Source organism: Grus americana, chromosome 8 (genome assembly GCF_028858705.1).
Source record: "Grus americana isolate bGruAme1 chromosome 8, bGruAme1.mat, whole genome shotgun sequence".
Classification (NCBI taxonomy): domain Eukaryota; kingdom Metazoa; phylum Chordata; class Aves; order Gruiformes; family Gruidae; genus Grus; species Grus americana.
Window position 1 is genome coordinate 12,812,074 of NC_072859.1, and position 15,402 is coordinate 12,827,475.

The 15,402-nt window shown below is 36.3% G+C and overlaps 1 protein-coding gene across 3 annotated transcripts in view; it reads left to right on the top strand.

Annotated features, from left to right (window-relative positions):
- Positions 1-15,402, top strand: part of VAV3 (vav guanine nucleotide exchange factor 3) — a 210,471-nt gene that overhangs the window by 153,565 nt on the left and 41,504 nt on the right. For 2 of the 3 annotated variants that reach the window (XM_054833521.1, XM_054833519.1), the window contains exon 19: positions 542-587. The exons of the other annotated variant lie outside the window; for it this stretch is intronic. In XM_054833521.1, coding sequence (XP_054689496.1) covers positions 542-587 — 46 coding nt within the window. The remainder of the gene's footprint in view (positions 1-541; positions 588-15,402) is intronic. 3 annotated transcript variants of the gene reach the window in all.

Consider the following 15,402-nt stretch of genomic DNA (forward strand, 5'->3'; position numbering starts at 1 on the left):
CATCCAAATTTAAAAGAAAGAGAGAGGCGAGTTACTAATTATATTTATGTACTTGCCCAGAGAATAAGGAAATTAAGAATTGCATAGGAAATTCTAGTTACCTTAAGTACAAAGTAGGAATAGTGAAAGTTTCTACCTTATTAAAGCAATGCAAGCAGCTTTGATACTTGTGTGTTTGTGGACATTATCTGGGGCAGATAATGCCAAACTGCATATTTTTCTACTATCCTATTCACAAGTGATTAAAAATAAATTTGTTCTTGGTATCAAAAGATGTTGATATATGAATAAACCTATGGACTAAGAATATTTTGAGCCTAGTGTAAGAAAAAATGGGACATATGAAAAACCTGTCTACATTACTAAGAATATTTTTCAAAGTATGATCTTTCTACAAGATAAAGATAGTTGTTCTGGGGGTTGGGGAAAATAATTTAAGACGACCAGCTTTGCCTAGTAGATTGTGGGAATGAAGGGAGTGTAATGCGCCTACATGAAAACATGTTTATTCCTATCCTTGATTTGTATTTTTGCTGTGCAGAAACGAACGAATGGGATTAGAAGAAACTCTAGACACGTGGACCCAGGTTTGTCATGACTTTTAATAATTAAACATTAAATAAAAAGAGTGAGAAAGCTGTAACTCACTTTATCAAGTTGCATTGTGAATGCTATTGTAATGCACGCAGTGTTGAGAACTTTCTTTATTGCTAAAGCTGTGAAGGTCTAAAGTGATTGCTTTGTTTGTGATTTCAAAGATAAGGTCAGCTGATTAAACTCTAGGTTTTTTCCTTGTTTTTTAAGCAGTGCTTCAGTTCTACCTGAACGACAAAATGCCTTTGGGCTTTTGATTAACATGACCCACCTTACTGTACTCTGCAGTTTTAAAAGAATTAACAAAGTGATGAAAAGCAGACAGTTGCTTATAAAGCTTAGGTTCTGATCTGCAAAGTTGTGGGTGTTTTCAGCTCTCTTAACTGTAGTGGTGCTTAGTGCTTAGCTGTACTGAATATGCTTGCTCCTCTAAAAGGCATAAACCAATTGCAGTTTTATGTAGAATTTCAAAGTGATTTTATTCTTTCTGTTAGTTTATAGTAGATACTTCTGTGGAATCATGGCAGCAGCAGCCCTTAAGAAAATTAAATGCTTACTTATAGACTGTATACTCAAGTGGGTGAACATTTCCTCTGGAGACCTATTATATGTCTGTATAAAATACTCAATGGTTTTCAGTGTAACTGTGATATTTTTAGTGTCATTTTTTACAGTAATTACATTTCTGTCCTTTATGTTTCTTGTATAGTTTAATTACTGGAGATTTGTTATGCAGATATTATTTGGAATAAAACTAAGCTGTGGTTTATTAAATATTCCTAGATGTGGACACCTGAGAATAGTTGGAGTTAAACATTAAACAGGATGGCAACTCTATACACCACATTATAGCCTGGCAGAGCTAAGCACTGCTCAAAAAGTAGGAATGCTGGTTGTGCCACTAGAATTGCAGCTGCCTTGGCTCTGAAAGTCTAAATGTTGTAACTAGCTGAAGCACACCACACCTCTCTTACGTAACTTTGGAGCACGTATTGTCCCTTCGTTCCCTCTAGCAAAAAAAAAAATTGCTTCATGATACTCCTAAATTGTTCTGTGTGGTGTTGGCTGAAGTCATTAAAGAAAAACCAAAACCGAGCACCCTGTAACTCTGAAAACTAATACAGTCAGGGGGGAAACATGAAGAATATCAATTAAATAATGCAGAAGAGGATAAAAATACTTCTTCCAAGTGGGACTGAGTTCTTCCCATTTGGTTGTATATGTTGCAGTGAAATGCAGTGTGTGCTTGCAGAATAGGCCTTATAGGTCCAGATCTTTAAAACAGCTGTCTACTGTACACTCCTAAAAGGGGTTAAGTAATGTAGCTTTGAGAACCTTTTGAGTATAGTGGTGTTTCTACTTGCTGTTGAAGTCTGATAGAAGTATTGACATGATCTTTATATACAAGGACACTTTAAAATTTTTATTGAAGACTAAGTACCATTCAAATCACCAGAGTCATTGAATTAAAAGAATGTTTAAAAGCTGTATGAAACCAATGCCTAAAATATTGTTCTGTTCCCTTCCCCTCCATTTACCTACACAAAACAGTTGGGTTGTTGGGATAGCCTTATTGAGTAAAGTTCTCATGTTTAGCTCCCTTTATTAGTGATACTGTTGCAGAAGACTGTCTTACATAATTGCTTCTGACATTATAAATTTTTAAAATAATAATAATAAAGTTATTACATACTAACATGCTCCGTACATATACTTTGTCAGTTTTCAAATGTAGTGAGCTTTTTTTATTTGCATTTTGTCAGCATATGCATTCTGAGTCCTGCTATAGCTGGGTGGAGATAACTTTTAAAGACATTCATGTCTTTGGTAAACTCTTGGCATCTCTTTCGCTTATTCTAAGTAATATTGCTCGTCAGATTTCACATTGCTGTGAGAGACAGAAGGTGCTATCCAGAGAGCAGCGCTTGTAAGAGATCAGTTATTTCAGGCATACATTACTGCATTGATCCTAAGAGCTTTTCAAGAACACTGGCATATAAATCTCTGGGAATCCTAGCACCATGGGGCTGCTCTTGCTGAGAGAGGGGGAACAAAATCAGAGATAACATTTAAATCTCAATGTGCTATATTTAAAAAACAAACAAAAAAACTTTGCTGCCCTGACTGGTTTGTCCTTAGGAGGTTTGATATGCTGCCACTACCTGTGTTGCATGTTACGGTGCTGACGCACGAGTACTAGTTTAGAAAAGCAGGCGTTTGCTGTGAATCAATAACAGGCACCTGCAGTGTCTAAATATTGATGGAATTTGATATCAGCAGTAAATACAACTATTTTGGGCTGCCAGTATTTTAGTATAAACTTGTCAACATCATGTTCTGTCTTGTCTGTGTCTGGCTATTTTAGTAAAGAATAATGAATGCAGGAGGCATAGCTTAGTCAGTTGTGCATTTTACTGTAGAACAACACGATTCTGCTTTCTATTTGATGCATTGTGCTTCTCTTTTTATGCGTGTTAGAGCCAAATTCAACTTTTACTGACACAGCTTAGCCCTGAATGAAAAATCATTTAAGTTTGATGAGAAGTACTGGAAGTGAAAGGATGGTCTAAACAAAACAATGTCAGGATACTGGATTAAAATATCACTTGTCTTCTGCTGGTAAAGCTTGTTGGTGGAGGAAGCTAAAGTACCCTAAAACCAGTACATTGTTCAGACATGTTTCTTTTGTTTTTCTTGGAAGCTTGGTTAAAAGTTTTGACAGTGACAGTTTCTCAAGGTTTGCTTTGTGCGGAATAAGAAGGAAGGGTAGAAGGAAGAGTGATTAATGGACAGTGAGGGAGAGAAATTCCTGGGAAACGGAACAGTCGTGAGAAAAGAAGTATGTGCCAAAACTGTACATGTTGTTGTAGTTTAACCTAACAGGCAGCTATAACAACCACACAGCCATTTGCTCACTGGTGCCTCCCCCCTCCCACTGGGAGGGGGGAGAGAATCAGGAGGGAGAAGAAAAAAAAAAAAAAGGTTGTGGATTGAGATAGTTTAATAGGACAGAAAAGGAAGACAATAATTATAAAAGAATATACAAAACACGTGATGCACAGCACAATGGCTCACCACCTGCTGACTTCCCAGCCAGTCCTCGAGCTGCGGTCATGCCCCTGGCCGGGTTCCCCCAAGTTTATATGCTGAGCATGATGTCATAAGGTATGGAATAGCCCTTTTGCCAGTTCGGGTCAGCTGTCCTGGCTGTATCCCCTCCCAGCTTCTTGTGCACCCCCAGCCTACTCGCTGGCAGGGCAGTATGAGAAGCTAGAAAGTCCTTGACTTAATTGTAAACACTGCTCAGCAACAGCTAAAACATCAGTGTGTTATCAACATGATTCTCATCCTAAATCCAAAACACAGCACTATACCAGCTACTAGGAAGAAAACTAACTAACTCCAGGCCAAAACCAGGACACAAGAACAAACTGGAAAAACAAAAGAAAATATGACTTTATCTTTTCTTTATGCTGTGCACTGTGACTTCAGCCTGTGGTCCAGTTGCAGATACCCTCCTGAACTGGTCCATCTACTAAGTTTTATGGGAGACAGGGTTTAGATAACCTGTCTTTGGATGAATTAGCAGATAATAAAAGCTATTGAGAAGATGAACCTGTAAATGCATCTGCACATATAAAGCCAGGAAAAATTTGGTGTAGAGTTTGCATTTTACTGTAGAACAACATGATTCTGCTTAAATGTATTTGAGAAGTGATTAGATTGGTGTCAGTTTTTGCCTACGATGGGCATATGGAGTGATAATTATTTAACATTTTTAAACTTGTCTAAGGAATGTCATGAAAACTTTTATGTGTGTGTTTAATTTTAAGCGTGTGATTTGCACTATTGACTTAAATGACAAATGGACCATGCATATGTATATTCATAAGTATAAATTAAGACTTTGTATGTTTTCTTGAGAAGGGTGATGCAATCCAACCAATGTTTTTAATAGAAATAATTTTGTTTGTATTTTAATAAGAGTAAAAATTATTTTCTTTCTCGTTATAAGCTATTAGAATAATACAGTGTATGTTTGCTAACTTTTTTTTAAATCAGTATAAAGAGTCTAAATGTGATAGATTCACAGCTTGGTGTTTTTAAAACTAGTTTTATCCTAAATGCGTCTGCTAATATAAACATTGGAACTTTAATCTCTAAAAGTGTAAAAATATATTTCATATCAGAAGGATAAACTTGGTAAAAATAGAACACTAGAAGCCTTATATTCAAGATTAATTGCAGATTAAACTCAAAATCTGATCTGTGAAAGAATGTCCCTGAGGATGCTTTGACTTCTTAAATAGCTGATTTCTTTATAAGCATGGATTAAAGCTCAGAAAACATTATTTCTGAACTGAGGGACAGAACCAACAGGTCTTCTCCCTTCAAAGAAAGTAAAATATTGACTGGGTCTTTTTGGGGGACACACAATATTAACAAGTAATGTATGCAGTGCAATAGCTTGGGCAAAGCTGGTTTTCAGCCTGGGAGTTCAAAGTTCAAATACTAATTTTAAAAAGAGGTATTTGTATTTCTGGTTGGTGTCTGGTCCATACTTGCTTTGTGAAGCAATTCTGTAATATTGATTTTACAAAGATTATAAAGAATAGCTGGGTTTATGGCCTTGAAGTATATATATTTAAAAACTGTGCAGGGAGAAGTACAGCATTGGAGATATGTTTATCTAATTAGACATAGTGGGAAATGAGCTTCATATTTTGTTCAAATTGGATTATGGAATCTTTTAACTAGGTTGTGACATTATTGTATGTGTTTGATTACTAAGCAGTGAAACAATATTCAGATGCTTGTGTATTGCGCTAATGACTGCATCTTGTCTTCATAGTAAAAATTAGGGGACAGTGTAATATTGGCAGTTTAAACTTCCTTTTCAGTTAAGAATGAGGTATATTAGATTGTGAGATGTTTCAACAAAGTCTGCCACAATGTGCTCTGTGATATGCAAGTCTGTCTCTGATTTCCATTTCAGTGGCACTCCAACCGTATGCCCCAAAAGCAAAATCTGGCCCAAATTCAAAAGCTGGGATATCCCAACCTGCAGACAATTCTTTGCCAAGCACGTAGTTGTTAGAGATAAAACTACTCTCTGTAACTGAAAATTTGAAGCATGACTCTCACTTTCTTGTCTTATGAACTATCCAGGCAAATCTTGGTAGTCCCAATTGACTGTCGTCTTTCTCATTCAGCCCAGTATAGACAACACCCAATTTCATGGATAAGAAAAGATAACCTTGTACAATGTGAAGCTCAGTGCTGAAAACCTGCCATTCGGGAATTTTTCTCCATTTCAGCAATGGGCGCAGCTACCTGTGATTGTGGCTGGATCTCTGGTGGCCCATTCCTAACTCGCTGTCAATGTCACTGTTGAGAACAAGAATTTATCTTCAGTTTAAGCCACAGAAAAATAAAAAGCCAGTATTAAACAAGCCCCCAGTATTTAGCTTTCTCATAAGAAGTGAGAAACTGACTGATGTCACTAACAGTATCTCCTTATGACTGTCTTCATCAAGATGCATTAGACGAAGGTAGCATTTTTTCCTTTAGTAAAGGAGCTTCTGAGTATAAGAGTCAGGCAATACATCGATAGGTGTTTTTCCGAGACATTTGGTAGTATTACTTAATTATTTTTCCTGTCAATAAAATGTCAGAGTGAATAGTAATCCCCTTTCAGTTGTTCTTGTCTTTCCTTTCAGACTGAGTAGAGCAAACCATTATAGGCCATTTGTTTCTGCATCTTCCTTCAGAACCTTGCTTGGAGTCCCCCAGGCTTATTTCTTTCTCTTTTAAATATCTATGGAAAGCTTCTGAGGGAGTTGATATGACAGCATGGGCTGAAGTACCAGAGTATACGTAAGACATTCTTTTCAGCTTTGGATTTTACATTGTTTACATTGAACATAACCATGAGGTTAAATGGCTGGTCAAAATGAATGTGTACATGAAGGAGCAGCTGACTGTAAATTAAGTCAGGGAAAGCCTGAAGGAATACTGGAGGAAAGAGAAATGTTTCACAAAACCTCCTCTAGTGAAGAGTTTGTTGTTTGACAAGTTTGAGGTCTTTCCCGCTGCTTACTGGTATGGGATAACCCAATCAGGTTCATAGTAGTAAAACATCTATTGTGTCCTGTAACTGACCAGGAGACTTGGACACTTGCTGCATGCGGACTAACCAGAATGACCTGCTTGTTTATGGCCTTTTGATTTAGTTTTTGCAGTTTCCTATTATAGATAAAAATGCAGCCCATGGCTTAGAAATGCAGCCTATATGGCTTTAAAAAAAAAAAAAAGTTACTATTTTAGAGACTTGAAGGAACTCAAACGCCTACTTCTCTTGGAAGTAAAGTGTGTCTAAATTAACAATCATAACAAAGTATATATAGTTTTGCGTGTTTTCGCTAGAGATAATTTTGTAATGTTTGTGAAGCATTAGATGTGCTCAGTAGCTAAAGACTTCTCTACATGGTAATGTATTAAGCTATAGAACAGAAAATGGGCTTTGAATATACGTGACACGTGTTTAACTTTTTTGGGGAGTTGATTGGGGTTTGGATGCTTTTCCCTTCCCTACACAGCTGTTCAAGGTGCATATAGAGTATGCAGTGCATGTCTCTAGGAATCTGTGTGAACCAGGTGAATTGCAGGTAAGAACTGGTTTAACAGGGCAGCTAGGATCGTGCTTGCTTCAAATGGAAGAGTCCTTAGCAGGACAGAGGCAATGCTGTTTGCTGACGTGCTGTATCGTTCTGAATGTTCTGGAGTCCTCCAAGTACTTGGATTGCAGCTGTAACCTGACCACCTCTTAGTATTGATAGACATGTTTTGACGTGTTTTACATCATGTGACTGGGACAGTGTTGGGATTTGAGACCAGAATCAGTGAGTTTCTTTGTGTTCACCACGTTCTTACGAGCAGTTAAGGGGACAGCTTCCTCCAAGTGGACCTCAGCAACGGTGAATTGAGAGATACGCTGAATTGTGTGACCTATTTTATGCAATCAAATTAATTTCTCACATATTTATTAAAAATACATATTACATTCAGGATCTTTGCTTTTTTACTACAGTGTTAATGCCCTGTTCTGAGCTATTGTTGCTTCCCAAAATAATGAATTCATCTTTGTTGTGATACAAGAATGAACATGTCTAATGTTTTGCACCAAGAAATTTTCCTCTAATGCATTTCTGCAAGGCAAAGCAGAGTTTTGTCTTCCAATGAAGCATTTCAAATGCAGTTTAATGATTTTTATTTGGGTGGTTATATTTTAAATTAAAATTATTTTTACATTCCTGTTGGGGAGAGGTATTTTGAAGGGTGCCTGTCCCTTTGGCATCTCAGCAGCGAGCTAACGTTCAGAGAAGAACATAGCCTTTAGCCTTTTCTTTTAATTAAACATCAGAAGACCCAGATGCCAAAGGGTGAAATATATTTATTTTGTCAAACTCTTTCATCCTTGTCTTGTTGGATTGCAAGATTAGTTTGTAGTTGAGTAATTTAGGCTCTTTTGTCTTATTGGATGTAATTTTGGGACGGACTCTATATCTTGAGCAACTAACATTTTCTTTTTCTCTTAGAGAATTAATGGTGTTTAATACATGTCCAGTATATAATAGCATAGCTTTTAAAGGTTAAAAGTCCTTACAGTATCTTTCTCTGTTTTCAGCATAAAAAACCCTGTCAACTTGGACGGTTCTAAACAAAATGTCATTGTTTACAGATAACTACAAGGGATTTGGCAGGCAGAAAAAAGGAAAAGATTAAGATAAAAGTGGACAAAACGGGCATACGAGTGTGATCAGTAAAGCAAAAAATATACTGTTTTTCATTTTACACACGGACAAAAAAAAAGTACAGCACTATTTAAAAAAAAAAAAAAAAAGAAAACATGCAGAAATCATATGGCCCAAAGTGGCCTTTAGTTACCATAGCAAGTAGAAGGAAATTGCATAGTATTTTGCTAAAGTTTATTGGGACTTATAAATCTCTTATTTGTCTTCGAGAGGAGTATTGCATTTACCCATGTATTTTCATATCTGATTTTAATCTTCAGGGTACTGTCATTCTCAGAAGGCAAAACAAAGATGATAATGTAATGAATGATTAAAAATAGTCAAAAGTTACTGAATTTTAACAGTACTCTAAAGCATATGGTTTCTTTTTTTGTGGCTCACTCATTTAACTAAATCAGTATTTGATCACTACTTCAAAGTAATTCTCACACAAAGAATTGGGGAAACATTGTAAAGCTGAAAGCAGCCATCCCATGGGAGAAAAAAGACTGCTGAAAATTCACAGAAGAGGAGAAGCTCCCAGAACTGCCTCTGCCCGAGGAAGGTTTTAGAAGCGTGGTAGATGGGGCCAGAGGCAAGAGCCTGAGAAACTGATGCTGCTTTTCAGGAGGGTTTTCATCTGCTCACCTCTCTGAGCTTCCCAGAGAAGAGAACAATGAGGCTGAGTTAGGCTGCAGGCCAAGCTAGCCCAGGCTCCCTTCTTTAACAGTAAGCAATTAAATGGATGCTGAAGGACAGAATATGGGGTAAGATGTTGTGGTACTTCCCCCAGTACTCTGTTTTTGTTTCTTAGTTCTCAAATTTTCTTCCACATATTTTCATTACCACTTTTTGAACCAATCTAAAATCTTGGTATTCACAACATCCTTTAACTGTTACTTTCATAATTAGTTATGTGAATCAAGTACTACTTTTTGTTTCAAACCTGCTGCCTGTTACTTTGAATCAAGAAAGTGAGTAGTAAATGCAGAAATACTCAATACTTTTTCTCTGGTCACTGTCCCCACGCCACACATAAGTTGTCTCTGTCATAGTCCCTCCAGTCATCTCTCTTCTAGCCTGAAGAGCCATTATCTGCTTAATTCTTCTGATACGGAAGCTTTTCTGTCTCTCTGACCATCCTATTTGCTTGCCTGCATACTTCTAGGTCCAAGAGTGGTTGGTCTTTCTAGTTCTGTGGTCTGCTCTGAGAAATTTCTTAGCATTGGTACACAGCAGAGTTAGACTATGATCTTAAAGAACTGATTTTAAAGAATGCTGAGCAATTATTCCAGAATCTGTTGTCATATGATGATAGCTGTTTGAGAGTCTATCGATAATCAGGTATGAATATTCAACTCGTATGTTACTGTGTATTTGTTTGGTTACATCTTACATGAAGTTGTGACCAAATGACCTCCAAAGGTTCCTCTAGCCAAAGCCATTCTGTGATTTGTAATCCTATTGTACAGGCACTTCAGTTCATGAAATCTTCCTTCAATTCTTTGCTAGTAGCGTTCTTTTTAAAGAAATAATTTTGCGCCTTCTACAAGATCTAATCCACTTTTACTCCCATTTCAATACTACTTATTAATTATTTGAACAATGCAATTCCAAGCACAGATTTCTTTGGGTGACCTTTTGGAAACCACCTCCTATTTAAAAAAAAATATATATATACTACTGTTTCAACATTTTACTTCCTGTCCTTTTGCTGCTTGTTTATCTGGGGGGAACTTTGGCTCTCATATTGTGAAAAATGGAAGAGAGCCTCATAGTGACTCCTGTTAAATTTATTTTGTTAATCCATATCTACATGTACACTTGATCCTCATGTTCATTGTCTGCTTCAAAGAACTCTGAACAATGTCCTCAATTTTACTTTAAAAAGTAATTTTAGTCTTTATATTTATCCACATATTTGCAAATGCAGTTTTTGTAGTATGCTTTACTGATCTGCCTCGTACAAACATCAGGTATCAGTGTTGGGACATCTACTGATTACAAGTGAGTTGTTTTAAAACAGTCTCAGTACCGTAGAAATAGGAGGTTAAGTGTGAAAGCAATGTTTTAAGAAATAGATTGCAGATCACAATTAAACAACTCAGTAATCTCATATTTGAGTTTATTTAGTACTTAGTCTTTCCAAGTAGTGACAGTATAAAAATTGATTTTTATTTTTTTAATCGATTCATTCCACCATTGTTTTAACCCTCTGATGTGATTTATCCAGGAAAAAAGGTAAAGTACCTTTATAATGGATTCAGAGAGAGCACTTGAGTTTGGCCCTCATTGCTGCTCTTGCTGACCTGCAAATAAATAGAAGACATGTTCAGTCTTGCACTTTTCATAACTCACATTCCTTAAGCTTTAGTGTGTAACAGGGAATTAAATAGTAACTTCATTATCTGATACCTTGAATATGTGCCTCAGTTCCACTAACCTTAGAAGTTATTCTTTAACCAGCCCATTTGGAATAGGAGATGTGAGGAGAGGAGAGAGCATGAGGCACTATGTCTTTTAGTTCAGATGATAAAGCAGCATGTTTACTGTTCTTGGATTTTTTTTTTTTCCTTAACTGGGTTTGACAACAACAAATCACATGAAATATGATGAAACAACAAAAGCTGCATGTATGGAGCACAGCTTTCTGTCCAGAATAACATTTCACCCCTGGCAGTAGCAGTCTTGCAGCTAGCAGTGATCATTTTAGTACAGTGGAATTCACTTAATGCCACTACATCTTCTACAGTTTAAATGTTTGGGGGGTGTGTGTTTGTTTTCTGTTTTTTTCTGTAAGACCCTAAAGGTTGCCCTATGATTTCCTTCTTCCCCCTTTGTTGCTTGATTGTGAGAGGGTAAATAAGGAGAAAGGCTCAAAAGGAAAAGACTATGAGAATAATGGAGACTCACGTATCTGACTGCTCTTGTGCATTGTGTGCTGGTTTTGTTATTTCTCTGTTTCTGGTGTTATTGATTTAAATCTTGTAATTGTCCATGGCTCTGCACATGGCTCAGGCATCTGAGAAACATCGAATGATCAACAAAAGCTCAAAGAGCTCAAAGAACATCTCTTTATTGCTTTCAGGTATGGTTTATGTCCTAACAAATTACCTACTGTTTTCTGAGATATATAATCCACATTCAGAGAGAAAACAGAAAATAGAGGAGAACCTTCACTATTGGGAAGATGAATGTATCAGGGTTTTCTTGAGGGAGAGGGAAAGAAACAAAAAGGTTTTAAGATGGAGCCTGATAATTATGAGAGGACTGACACCTCGACAGGGGACTGGACTTGATTCCTATCTTTATTGCCTATGACAATTTGTCAATAACCTCTTGATTTTGCAACAAAGATTGAGTGATCAAGGATGATTTTATTGTTTGTTTTCATTTTTATATTTAAAACAACACCCTTTTACTGCTTATTATTTATTCATCATGTGATCCATCTTCAAGTTAAGGACTTATATGTAAACAGAAAATTAAGCTACTTAATGTTTTAACCAATTTTCAAAATTTGTACGAAAATTGACGATATTTTTCTTTTATAAAAAGGGAGGGAGTTTGCAGGAACTTTAGTGCATCAGAGTAGTACATGATTTTTGATATGCCAATCCTGCTAGAAAAGAAAGGGTAACTGCTAAATGAAGATATATAAGATACATACATTGGATACTTAAAACGTGGTCTGAATGTATGTCTGTGTATAGGTATGTCAACTGAATGAGGCTAGGGATACTACAAATTCATGGAAAAGCTGGAGGTATTGCAAAATACTGTGCCTTTTGGATTTCCTAGAAGCTATTTTCATAGATTGCCAATGCTTATTGTTTGCAGAGCATGTAGCATAAAAACAAAATCATAAGTGTATATATTATTTAGGGATAAACAATTTTAACTATGTTGCGGTAACAGTGAAATACGTACTCACCCTTTTTTACTTTTATAATACAAATATTTTGTAATGAAAGTAAGTTTTTTTGTTCTCTTTTCCCAAGGAAGTTACTCGCTGTAACCTATACAAACTAGAAATCAGTAGGCATAATTTTGAAAGCAGGTTTGTTTCAGCAAAAGCAACAGACTGGTCTTTTCATTGCTTAATATAATGCCATAATTCTTGGCAACATTCATCTGTAGATGCTTCTATGCAAAGATGATCTATATCATCCTGAAATTTTTTTGCATGTAGGTTAAGAAGTGTCAGTTAAGGAGTAAGAGGTATCTGGCATAATCAGGGTAGAGGCCACACAAAAAAGAAAAATTACTCAAAGAGGAAGATCACAAGAGTGTTTAACTTAAAAAGCTGAAGGATTATGTAGCATTGCAAAGAGGGTGCGTGCAGGCAAGATTATTCTGTCATTTGCTAGAACCTGCCCGTTTTGCCAGGCATCAGCCACTTCCCCTTCACGTTACGTAATAATTTAAAAATCCTCTCTTGCCAAAGAATTTTCTTGTAAGTAGCAGAAATGGAGAGTAAGGTCTTTTATCTTAGAGGCAGATGCTATTAGTCAATACTGAGCACAAAATAAATTACATGAAAGATAATTTAATTTTCATTTTTGCAATGCTTGATGAATGAAATCTCATCACATTCTCAGCAGTGCATGTTTTTAAATTTTGTTTGAGACCTCTGAAAGATTCTGTGTGGCCTAGGTGTGCATTTTCATGGATTATATTGTGCATGGTTACCATATTGCTGTTCCATGATTCTTATTTTAGTGTATATTATCTGTACACTGAAGTGTACAGTGTAGTCAGCAGGATGACTAATTCCATTGGTGCTGAATAGACTTGTTGAAAGGTAGGGGTGCCTTCTGTCATGCCATGCTTCCAGGCACACTGCAGGTGAGATTTGACTGTTATAGTCTTACTGCAGTATATTTATTTTTTAGAAAGGACAAAGTTTATGTCTGTTTATACTTAATTTATTTTCAAAATTATTCAGTCTGTGAATGCTCAACAACAGAAAAATGCTAGGTCCTGTACAAGATTCATGACATTTCATAGTATTAAATTTAGTTTCTAATGTGGGGCTCTTGTTCTTAAACCTTTTTCCTCTTAATGCTTCGTGCAGAATCATCCCTGGGCAGGCATAAGGTAGTATTAAAAATATAGCTCAAAGTAATTACTTCTGTGGAATAATGGAGTTTTATCTTCCAAGATTTGTCCCTGTTTTTCAGAGCCTTTTGCTGCACGTAATCTACTGCTGTCTGGACACACCTTCATAGCTCATCTATAGTATCTTGCCCAATGTAAGTTGTTAGCTCCTCAGGGCAGGTACTTGTTTGAACAAATACACATTTTAGAATGCCATGTCTGTCTATAGCACCACATTAAAAGATGTGATAATTAACACTGGTTAATTTTCATACCTTGTGCTTTTATAAAAAGCAGCACCTCGTTTACCACACTTTTTAATTCATATACCAAAACTCTAGTTTGCTCAGTTTTAAAGAAAATAGTGAAGCTTCTTAGTTTTGAGACAAGATTATTTTTAAAATCTGTATCCCCAGTTCATCTACTAGACTACACTGAAGTGATATTTCATTACTTGGCCATTTCTAACATTTGTTCAAAGTGCTGAGATTCTTCTCAATCTACACAATTCCCAAATCCCTTGCTCTCACAAAGATAGTTGCCTTATGCCAGTGTAAGGAAGGACTAGTTGCCTGAATAAGCATTTGAAGTTTAAATTGTACAAAACACAAGAGCTTGTCCTTAACACTTGTTTGGAGGAAGATGTGCTATGAAAGGGAAACCAAGGTCTGTCAGCGAAACAAAAATAGTTTTCGCTTTAGTTTATAACAAAATCTATGTGGCTATGACCATTATAAAATCAGTGACCTTCATAGCTCTCTTCAACTTTCAGTGCAGTCCTGGAGATAGCCCTCTTTTTTGAGAGAGGACAAACTGCAGACATCAAAGTTTTAAATGCCAAGATCCTGGTTTTGAGTATAAATAATAAGGCATGATGTTGGAATTTCACATGAAATTTCTATTATTTTAAACATCCTTTCTTGCATTTGCAATCCACAGTTATCCATCTAGGGCATATCCAGGTTTTCGAAATTAATGTGCTAAGCTGTGTCAAGCTTAAAAAAAAAAAAAGTGCAGCTGGAGCTAGTGGTACTTGATCTTTCCAGTACTTGGTACTTTCTGAAAAAGAGATCCTTTATTGCTGCAGTTACATATGGATGTACAAAACCAAATATATGTCTTTTAAGAGAAGACTGTTTGAATGATTTTGTCCCCGAAATTCCCAAAATCTTCACAGTTTCTTTTCCTTCTGTTTTGAGAAACAAAAAAGAAATTTAAATCTGAGGAATGAATCTGTGATAGTTGTGAGCAGAACCACTGTTAAGGCCATGAGAGACAAATGGTCGTTGCTCATCTAAATAATGATAGGTTCATTCCTTTCCCAAAAGGCAGCCCTTACGTCTTTCCCTTCTTAATTTTAAAAACATGGTTATTCAGAAGCATTTCTGCAGTGCCTGTTTTCTCTTGCACAGAGGCAAGCTTCCAGATTCCTTAAAGTGAATGTCATGGTGTGCCAAATGTCCCTGCTTAGGAGTTAAGTAAGAAAATGCCTTCTGTTGGAGTTATTTTTCTGAATAAAAAAACCTCAAATTCAGTTTGGATTCTGAATTTTCTTAGTTAAATTGCTTATTTCTGATCAAGATAAATGCTGGCTGTATTTATAGAAGCACTAGGCTGAGCATAAGTTTGGCCTTGACTTGGAAGACCTGAAAACTTAAAGCTGCTACTGAGAGGGGACTGTCCACCTCAGTGAGTGTCCATGTTCCCATGTTGCTAATTTTACTCAATTGCCACTAAGTGTAAAGAGAGAGTTATCCTCAAATATCTTTACTGAAAAAACATTTGAGCTAAGTCAAATACTGACGTTCAGAGCAGGGGAAGATGTCTGTGTGTCTATGCATCGTTCTTAATCAAAATAAACCACAGTAATTTAAAAAAAAAATCTGTGTAGAAATATTTCAGAAGTCACACAATT